General features: G+C 31.4%; 1 protein-coding gene across 1 annotated transcript in view; it reads right to left on the minus strand.

Moving 5' to 3' along the window:
• LOC107455167 (uncharacterized) overlaps window positions 1-11,417 on the minus strand; it is a 50,448-nt gene that overhangs the window by 18,122 nt on the left and 20,909 nt on the right. The window contains exons 2-4 of the mRNA XM_016072642.3: window positions 7,985-8,151; window positions 6,369-6,472; window positions 6,119-6,214 (exon numbers count right to left, since the gene is read on the minus strand). Coding sequence (XP_015928128.1) covers window positions 6,119-6,214; window positions 6,369-6,472; window positions 7,985-8,120 — 336 coding nt within the window. The 5' untranslated portion in view covers window positions 8,121-8,151. The remainder of the gene's footprint in view (window positions 1-6,118; window positions 6,215-6,368; window positions 6,473-7,984; window positions 8,152-11,417) is intronic.

The following is an 11,417-nucleotide window of genomic DNA, read 5'->3' on the forward strand; positions in this document are numbered from 1 at the left end:
TTAAGAGAAAATACAGAATCACTGTAATCTTGAGTGAGCTATATTAGGAAAGCTATAGTAGACTTAATTGTTGGAAAAACTTAGATAAAGAACAGCTCAACATATTTAAAACAAATAATAAAAAAGTATAGTGGAATAAAATACTGTAATGAATAAAATAGTATATTTAGAGCCTTATTATCATATTTAAATCTCTCATATTAGGGGGACCGGAAAGTGTTGTCGTTTCGTTTCATCTGATATTTGTTATCAAGAATTTATTTTTAATCAATTATGTATTCAACCTCGTTAGCAACAACCTTTCAATGCCGAATCAAAAATGAATCGAAATTGATGGAAAAAAAAATGACTAGGTTTTTAAGACTAACGAATATTTAATGCGCTGAAATGACATTACTTTCCGGTCCCCCTAATAGATTGCGCTTTGAGAAGTCATAGATGAAATTCAAAAGATGTGATTTTTTTAAAAAGTGAAAATACGAAAAAAAAAAATTATTTTGTATTTTCACAATTTGTAAGGAGAAACTCAAATTTCTCTATTATTTTAGATGATTTTTAAATTCCCTGTATTTTCTAGGTTTTTCCTATTCTTCCTGCGGAATAGCAATTCTATTGAACGATGACAAAATTCGTGGAAACAAGTTCGATTCATCTTAATTGTTATCCACTACCACTACTGGGAATACTTTCCTGAAAATTCTACCTTAACTGTTATTTACCTTAATTATTATCCACTACAACAATGAAGAATAATCTGAAAATTATAATCATCTTAATTGTTGTATCTAAGTAAAAATTATATAAAACTGAAGTGTAAATGTTAAAACAAATTCTCATAAGTGTATTGGATTGCTTCAATTTAATTTGAACAAATAAAAGTTTTGAAAATTTCATACCCAATTTCAAATATTTATTTCATGATATGACTACAAAAAGCATTTTTATTGATAATGAACTTTATGAAATAAAAGAAAGGCTGAGAGTATATTAATTCTTAGGTTATTATGATATCTAATTCATTATTATAATAACTATATATTACATTTATATACTACAATTTCTGTTTTTTTTTTCTAGAATTTTTATTTATTATTTTTTGCTTAATTTGTTCTATTTTCGTTTAAATTTTTTTGCTGCTCCTCACACTATTGCAGTGATATATTTTGGTTTGGCTCTATTAATACAATACTAGAAAGCACTTTAGGTGTCGTATATATATATATATATATATATTATTCGTTTTGTAGTTTGACAGTATATAGTTAAAATTTGTGTTGCTAAAGTTGCCAAACTTTTTAATATACTATAAATTTAGTATTCCATGAATTTTCAATGAGTTTATAAATTTCAAACATTGGAATAATTTATGAGTGTGTTGTTTGAAATAATATTGTTATTAGTATCACCATCTTCTTTTCCAGTCATAGTNAATAAATACAAGAAAACACGAAGAAAGTTAAGAAAAACAATAAGTTTCATTTATTGCGCTTAAGTTGCAAGTAAACAGAACTCATTAGATAAGTTCAAAATAAAAATATAACAAAGAAAAATATAGACATAAGTAAAAAAAAAAAGGGGGGGGGGGAATAATAAGTAAAAAAATAACAAACAACAGTTTAAAAAAAAAATGGATGAACATTTATTTAAGAAACCGGGGGAAAAAGATATCTTTTCATCAGCCCACACGATTATATCCGCAAAACAGAGTGCTTTCTGATATTGTATCAATAAAGCCAAAGCAAAATATATTAATACAATAGTGTGAGGAGCACTCAAGAAAATTTTTTTTATAAAAATTGCAACAAATAAAATAGAACACAAAAAGTAAAAATGACATGTAAAAACAGAAAATAAAATAAAAGAAAAAGAAAAAACAGTATAAAAATGGACTATAAAGCGAGTAGCGAAATCAGGTCAACTTACATGGGCCGGAAATTTTTCAAGATTGATTTAAAAATGTTTTCGCAGAAAGATGGCATATTCTATATAACATATTACATTATATTATTGTAATAATCTGCAACTCGTATTGTGATTCTTTAGCTAAGTACTGTGTTTACCCATGCATACTATAGGTTTCTTGAAAAATTAGGACTCACAATTTTCTTTAAATTCCTTTAAAATAAATCTTAATTTGTTCGTCAAATAACTAAAGGGGGACTTTCATTTTTGGTTAAGGTCAATAATAATGGTAATAATTTTAAAAGAAGAAAACCATTGATAACTACCGTCATTTAATAAACAATTTTGATATATATGCATCTTTGTTAGCTTCCACAAGAAAATAAAATAGTGGTAATCATGAATAATTTTCACTTCTCTTGAAAAAAAAGGAAAAAATATTTCTACTACTATTACTTTATATTTTCCAAGTGGTAATCATTATTATATATTTATAAAATTATTATAAATTAGTGGTAGTCATAAATTACTATGCATTTAGAGTAAATTACTATACATTTTCATTCTTTATTCTAATAATTATTATGAAGTAGTGGTAGTAATCAACTTCTTTTGAAATAAAGATAAAAAATTTGTTGCTTCGACTACTATTACTTTATTTAAGATTTTCAAAATGGTTTATAGCATAGATTCTCAACCTTTTTTACGTTGCCGCCCCCCTAAGGATCAGAAAAAATCTCAACGCCCCCCTTTGTGAAAATCCAGTTATTTAGAGCATGGGGAGGGAGGGATGTGTGTTGAATTAAAAGAGGCAACATTTTTAAGGCAAGTAATTGCAATCTATTTGTTTTAATCAAAATAATTACGGTAATGAAAAAATGAAGAGTCATTTATTCTTAATAAAATAGTTAAAAAACTTATTCTAAAAAGTAGTATCAACGAAACAATCAAGATACTATGTCAGTGGGACGATTGTGCTTGGTTCAGGGCCAGTTACTTTACATTCAGTTCAATATTTTCAATGAGGTGAAGACGCAAGTCCCCTCTTTATACAATTTTGAGTAAATTGTTTGTGACTAGATACGTCACATCACTGAATCTTCGTTCCACAAGGTAGAAGGAAAGGCTATTAAATGCTACCTTGAAGTCAAAATTCTGTAAGACGATTACTATTTCAAAGTTGAAAGTTCAAAGTTATTTCAAAGTCAAAGTTGATTCTTTAGTTGAAAGTTCACCAATTCCTTCTGAATCTGAACCTCTGCTGTTTCAATATTTACAAAAGTGTTCGTAACCCAATAAGGGACTTCCAGGGACAAAACATCATTAGAAAGTCAGAAAATTCAATGTGCAAAGACTCAAGATGATTACAATATTCTTGTGTATCATCAGAGAGAATTTCACCATTCTTTATTCCAATAAGATTGGAAATCGGCTAAACTTATTCCTATCAAAATTCTGCTTCCACAAAATGAATTCTTATAGAAAGGCAGAAATAGCTGATTTTGTAGTGATCAAATTGAGCTCGTCACCTTGAAATTGTAAATTAACACCGTTAAATTTTACAAATAAATCAGTCATGTATTCAAGAAACTCAAGCACAGAGTCGAAAATATTCCAAAGCCTATTGAGACAGGCGTTTTCGGAAAGCTAGCGAATCTCAGTGTGTCGTAGCAAGCGATAGAATTTTTCATCGTTTTTCTTGCAAAGCTCTCTGAATAATCAATCGTTGAGAGTATTACTGCGAATTTTCATCACAGCAGAGATCAACATATTGTAATGACTGATGCAAACGGTCTTTGAGATTTTTTCCTACTAAATGCTGTCTGTGAATCATGCAGTGGACAGCTAAAATATCTGGTACTTGGCCATCAATTATGGGAGAAGTTTTCTAGGTATCTTCGTCTTGGGAAGGGTACCTCCCTCTTCAAAATGGGGTTAAACCTACGATGTCAACCAACCATTGCAGTAGCTCCATCAGTGGCAACAGAAACAATATTCGAAAGAGGAATGTTTTTCTCTTTAAAATAATCTTTGACAGTATTAAAAATAGATTTACTTTCGGTATCTTCAATCAGGTTTTTTGTAAAAAGCATCTCTTGAATAATTTTTCATTCCTTCATAAATCGGAAGTACGCCAACAGTAAAGCCTCATTACTTGGCAAGGTTGGCTCATCAACTTGAAGGGAATACGTTGGACATCAAAAGTTTGCATAAGGAAACTTCAATGTCTTCAGCCATCTCATCAATCCGTTGCAACACTGTATCGTTCCGAATCCGAACTTCAAGTACGGTACGTGGCACTGTATTGACGGCACTTTTTTTATTAACCGACATTGTAGGCAGCAGTAAAATACAAACGAGGAAGGAAAATAAACTATATCTTAAAATTAATAGATAATTTACGTTGAAGAACAAATTCGCGCAAGTACTTGGTCAAATAATCAATGAAATTGAATCAAAACTGGGGAAAAAACTGAAAGGGAGCGAACGAAAACCATCATAAGAAACACGGAACAAATCAAACATTCATACTGAAAGCGCATGCACTTCAACTTTCGCCAAATGGCTTGAATAAGTCAGAAGCAAAAACAACTCACTCATGCCCTGCGATAATTCTGATTGGAGAATAGTTGTCACATAAGCTCGTTTTACTGCTGGTACAAATGCAGGGTGGCCACTCAAATCCGATTTCAAATTTCCCTGATTTTTCCAGGTTTTCCAGATAAAAATCATNTTTATTAAATTAATTTTAATTTAATAATTTTATTTAGAAGTTTTAAAAATGAATTTGTAAGCTCATCGCCCACCTACTGCCCAAAACATGCCTACCGCCCCCCTACTGCCCAAAACAAGTTCACCGCCCCTCAGTATATGCTCACCGCCCCTCAGTATATGTCCACCGCCCCCCAGGGGGCGGTATCGCCCCCGTTGAGAATCAGTGGTTTATAGGAACTGGAACTAAATTGATTTTACGCGGCGCCTACACGATAAAGTGCTTATCCCCAAATGGTTAATATTTTCAAAGGGGTTAATATTATAATTATATATTTTTATAATTATTATGAAGTAGTGATAGTCACGAATTGTTTAGTTCTCCATAAATAAAAGTAAAAATGTGTTGTTTCTATAACCATTAATTCATATTTTTCAAAAATTGATAGCCCTAAATCTCATTACTCTATATATATATTTCTCTTACACGGCAACAAAAAAAAAGCCTCATTACAACTCTCCGAATGGCAACGCTAGAAAATCGACCAATGATTGCCGCTAAAAATGTCACATGCCAAATCTAGCTGAGTTGGCTCAACATATAGCGCTTTTAAAAACGGAAACTGAAATAACCTTAAGCTAGGCAGAAGTGAGTAGTCTTTTTCGATAAATCTCTATTTTAGTATTTTGTCCAAAGCGCTTTTTTTCACGAATTTATTTGACGATTTTCGATTTATATCACGAATTTATTTGTTTCATTATTGTTATTAGTTATTCATTGAAAAATGAGTCTCAGTTGTGCTGTTAAGCTTTAAAATTTTATACTATAGCACATTTCCAATAGGTTTAATGAATTACATGTCATTTATTTGAATTCAAATTTATTTTAATGACTTAGTACTTACTAAAAAGATGTACATTTTTTTTAAAGTTGTTATATGGATTTTGCATGATTGTTTTCAATTCTTAGAATTTTGTGTATTTGCAATGTACCTAAGTTAGTAGCGAGCGAAGCGAGCTTGGTTTGCGAAGCAAACCATATAAGATTGCGTAGCAATTTTCGGGGGTTGGCGAGCGTCAGCGAGCAGGGGGCGCAGCCCACTAGTATATTCATATTTCAGTATCGTAATTTATTACTATTCGTTTTCATTATTTATTATTATTATATATTTTTATAATTATTGTAAATAATTTTTATGAATAATAATAATAAATCATACCTTAGAAATAAATCCATAAATCATGCTAACAACAAAAGAAGTAACTGTGCTCTGTGAATTTTGTTTGTTTCTATCAACCTCTTATTACATATTCTCCAACCGAATTACGTATTATTAAAAATTTATCTAGATGTGACCTTGTAGTACTTTTAATATGTGGACGTATCACAAAGAATATGAACTAAATCATATATTTAATATATTTCGTGATTGGTAGATTAGAAATAAGTCGTGTATTATGTATAATCATAAAAATTTCTCCGCTATTGATTAGTATCCCTTACCTTTCCTTCTACAGTGTAGAGTCCAACAGCGTTTGGAATGATTTTTGCCGTCCTCTCTTTTGTAACTTTTATCACATCTGTTACGGGCAGGAGAATCTATAAATTACAAAAACAAATGGAAATAGTGTGCCGCTTTATCTGGATTTAGCAGCAAAATATGAAAATATTGTGCTTTTAAATCAACGTGAGAAATTGAGCGATATGGAGTTGCTAATGATTAACAGTAGTGTAAAAAAATCTAAAACTGTACCTGGGTTTTTCGTCCAAATATGTTTGAATAAAATGCAAAGTAATTTTCTGTGATGTACAAATGGCCTTGTAATAAAATATCAGCAACTAAAGCGCACGAATAATCTAAAAAAAAAAAATTTAAACAATTTAATAAAATGCATTGTTTAAAATATACATGTAAGTTTCCTCCTTTAACCCTTTCATGGGCCTTTTATTTCTAGCTAAGGTAAATTAAAGTACTTTTGGAATTGAAATTGTTAAAAGAATAGTAACTGACATAAGAAAAAAAAAAAAACTCATTCAGTTTATAAAAATGCCATTTCTTTGGTGGTAAGTATATTTAACACGACCTATTAGGAACTTACTGACTTTTATTTTTTGTTATTTATAAAATAAATTTCATAAATACTTCAAACTTCAAAAGGAATTATGTATTTTATAACTTTTATACGTTTTCTGGTTATGTTACCAATTGCCGTTACCGTTAAATGGTTACCAAATTTATTCAAACCCACTTCAAGAAAGCTGAAGTTATTAATAAATGGAAACCTAAATTAAAAGTGGTAAAAAGTTTGCCATCAACTTTAAAAAGTGGTGGTAAGTATACTTACCACGGCCTTCTAAAGGGTTAAATAGAGTTCTTGTGTGCTCCAGAAGATTTTAAAAAGTGATAGTAATTCCAGGGCAGCCATTTTTCTACGCTTTTTGGGAAAATTTCTTCTAGTGGTAAGCTAAATTTAGGTTTTAATGTAGGATTCTTTGTTTTGTAAATTTGATTTAAAGTTATTTTCACATAACTATAGGTAAATGATGCAAAAGTTCATATGAAACGCAACTTTTCGTAGGTCTTGTGGTGCGGTTTCTGAAATGTTGGCAAGATATATGTATATATAATAAATATTCTGAATATTCCAAATATTCTGAAAGCTTCACATTTTAAATGTCTACCCCTATATAAATTATTTAGGTAAAAGTCAATAGTTGTCAGCCCTCTAAATCTAGCATTGAAAAGGATATTTTGTTGTACTTGTAACTACCAGGATATTTTGTTAATTCTAAGTCTATATATCTAGATTCGAAGATGAATTGATAAATTTACTTCTGAAGTGAAAGCTTGTGCTAAATACTTTTCTACTTCCTTATAACAAAATTATTACCACTTCTTATTTTTTCCAGGTGCCGACGAATCCTTCTAAAATAGTAAATTACTTTTATTTTAATTGAAAAAAATTATGATATAAAGAACTTGTATGATTTCTTTATAGATTCGAAGCATTATCAATTTCATTTGAAGAAATAATTATTTAGAGGTGCATTAGACTTGTGATTATTTCCGGGATATTCTCAGTTTTCCTTTCTTCATTAACAAAATTAAGCAAAATATTATTAATTAAATGCCCCTTTTACTACACATTTACACTGTATGAAATGGGATAAAATTTGGACCAAAGGAGGAGGGAAAAAGCACAACAATACAGGAATTTAATATATTCACTTGAATACCTAAGCTATTTACAGAATAAATAATTTTCACGTAGAGCAATGATGACCATAGCAATGAATTCGATTTAAGAAAAATTTCGTTTATCCGAAATAGGTTTATACTTCGGATAATCGAGGTTTGATCGTACTCACAATTGAGGAGATGTTCTTCGGAATTGACTCCAGGGAATCGAACATGAAATCTTCGATTGTGTGAACGAGCTAATCGTGAATGGGGTAGAGGGGATGGGGGTGTCGTCGGTGTAGTGATTGGAGCACTATTTGGCATGCTCCCCTCTCATCACTGCCCATTCAGCATCCTGAAATAAAAATTTACTTTATTAGCTTATTACAATTTCAATAATTAAATTCTGTTATAAGTGGAGCTCTATAAATTATACGAAAATATTTTTAACATTAAGCAAAAAGGATGCTACAAGAAAAAACGTTTTCTTCCTTATCTTAATTTCAGTTTTATAGCTGGAGTTGAACAGCAGACTCAATTGCACACCTTTGTAATTTTAAACCTGACTCAGAAGATAAGGGAACTCCTGAATCAAGCATTGGGGCAAACAGTAGCTTTGAGAGGCGATGGCTCAGGGGATAGAGCGTTCGCCTTCCAATGAGGCGAACCGGGTTCGAATCCCAGTCGATATGAATTCCGCATCCGGCTTACACCGACCTAACGTGAAATATCCTCAGTGGTAGACGGATCATGGGTTAGAGTCCCCTTTACGTCAGGCTAACCATGGGAGGTTTTCCACGAAGGCAAAATTCTCCCACAACTCGATCCAGGAGTTCCCTTGCCTTCTGGATTGGGTTCAAAATTACAAGGTTACGGAGTTGAACATTAGTAGTCATAAGCCCATAAAATTGGGTCGGCTGTTCAACGACGGTTATAAAAAAAAATAATAGTCTTCGTGGAGGACTTTTTGAGGGAAGTAATCCGCATTCACGTTACATGGAGAGGAAAACCACTGAGGCTATTTTACGTCGACACTGTGGTAAGTGCGAGCCGGGAGTAGAATTCGTTCCAACCGGCCACAGCTGGGATTCGAACCTGGTGACTTCATTGGGAGACAATTTTCTATCCCCTGAGTCACCATGACTCCAGAATAACAGTTTATTAAATATTACAATAAGATCCTGCTCAATTAATCTAGAATTGTCAACGATTCTTAGAATTGAAAAAAGTAGCTGAAGTTGGGCGATAAAAAACCAGTAAAGACAAGTTTACATAATAAATGGAAAGATAAAAAGAACACGAGTAAAGAACACTAAAAATACAAAAAAGTAAAAGGAAAATATAAATTAACTCCTAAAATTTTTCTATGATCAGGTTTTTTTTTTTTTTTTTTTGAAACGATACTTTAAAGTATGTTTAGAAAAAAATTGAAGATTAGGAAAAGTTCAAATTGACTCGTCGTCGTGGTTAAAACGCAAATCATATTTATTATAAACCATATTCCTTATCAAATCATATTCATTATAAATTAATGATAGAATGAAATTTTAAATAAATGCTGCGTTGTTTTAAAGAACCAATCTAAAAACTTGTAAGGAAATTGGTTGAATAACTTATGGGGAATTGGAATTTAATTAAAGATTTACATAAACTATTATTAATTGTTATTTTTTGTTATCGTTTACTGCTCACTATCGTTTAATAAAAGATTAACTTTTATTAAATTCTAAGAATTTTAAGTAAAATAATTATTATTTCGATGAATTATTTCTTTTCATTGCACTTGATGTGTACGTCATCCGCTGAAGTGTAAAAAAAAAAAAAAAAAAAAAAAAAAAAACACTCCGCTCAGACCCATAAGGAATAACAACAAAACAAAACAAAAAAAATTAAAAGCATCAAAACATTCGAAATACAAAAACAATTAGAACAAAGAAACATTAAATAGAACAGTAATTCCACGAATTATAGTTTTCAATCGAATAGGGTTTCCATAATTTTTAAATGCATTGTCGGAAGAATGAATTGAAGGTTAAACCAACTTGGCAGGCAAGTGAGTAGTCGGGCTAACTTATCTATCGGGTTAACCGGGCTTCGATCAATCGAGTATCGGGGGGCAAGTGTACCATGGCCCTTTAGATATTCCCATTTATTGAATAGTGGCACACTTTCAAATTAATGATCATTCACCAAACTATATGAACTAAGAGAAAATAATACTTTCCAAGCTTTTTCTAGAACTACAAAAGGAAAGTGCATCTTGAATTAAACCTTTTCCAACTTTACTTGAGCAGAGAGAAAAGCTATGAATAATTCCTGAGGCTATTTTTGACATTTAAAGATTCGACACACTTCCTTCCCTAATCAAAGTGGCCAGAATCATCTCTAAATGCCAAACACTAAACAGGATCCACCCAAAAGTAGAACTTTTCGTTTCCTTTCTCCCATCCCATTAACTTGAACCACTGCCGATCAATATAATCCCCTCTTGTTGTATCTTCCGTCACACGAAAACAATTTTTACCACTTGTAGTTGATTCTCTTTTTTTTTGGAACAGAATAAACTTATAGATCACAGTAATAATCCATTAAATAATACTTTTGGAACAAAGCGTAAATAAAACCAGATGGTACCACCCCTGCTTGCTGTGCTCGACAGCCCCAGGAATTTTTTATTTTTTTTGCAGTTCCTTTGTCATTGTTTCCCAATTCGAAATCGCTTCATTGGATACTTAGATTTTTAAAACACACTTCAAAAAATACGCAAGATATACATTCAGTGAAACCTTTGATTCAATCATTCATATTCAGTGCGGAAATTTTTTTTTAAATGAAACGAAATACCCTGAATAACTTTTGATCTAATGATCGTATTTTCATGTACAGCCCCCCGGAATTTTTTTTTGCAGTTCCTTTGTCACTGTTTCTCAATTCGAAATCGCTTCGTTGGATACTTATTTAAGTCTAGTTAAATATTCATGATTTTTAAAACGAACTTCAAAAAATACGCGAGATATACATTCAGTGAAACCTTTGATTCAATTCTATACATACAGTGCGAAAAAAAAAGAAGAAAAACGAAATACCCTGAACAGTGGCGTGCGCAGAATTTTTTCAAGGGGGGTGTTCATAATTTTCTGAAGCTACTAAAAGAAATTCGAGTATGTAATAAAGTACTATTATTTCCCTAATTTAGACACCTAGACAGTTTTGTCTTTTTATTTAGACAGCATTGTTTAGTTAAATTTTGATTTGATTTTTTAAGTTTAAGAACATAATGTAATATCTTCTCGCATGTAATATCCTTTGAAAAAAGTCCAATGTCATATGGGTGGGAAGTAACATTTTGAGGGCCACTTTCACATTCATCAGATTTCGTTATGCTAGAAACGTTTTCTTCAACGGAAGTATCACATTTCTGTACAACAGAAAAACTTACATTGTATACTCCGTTCCCCCTTTTATATAATTTTTCACCACATCTCCAAAATTCTCGAATTGTCTCAAAGACGACAGAACGTCTAAGATTCCAGAATCATCGCGTAAAGACCTCGCGAATGACAGCCAGTCTCGAAAACTATCGCGACTGGCAGAACAGAAAGGAACCAGTCCATAACAGTA

Source organism: Parasteatoda tepidariorum, chromosome 10 (assembly GCF_043381705.1).
Source record: "Parasteatoda tepidariorum isolate YZ-2023 chromosome 10, CAS_Ptep_4.0, whole genome shotgun sequence".
Taxonomy (NCBI): domain Eukaryota; kingdom Metazoa; phylum Arthropoda; class Arachnida; order Araneae; family Theridiidae; genus Parasteatoda; species Parasteatoda tepidariorum.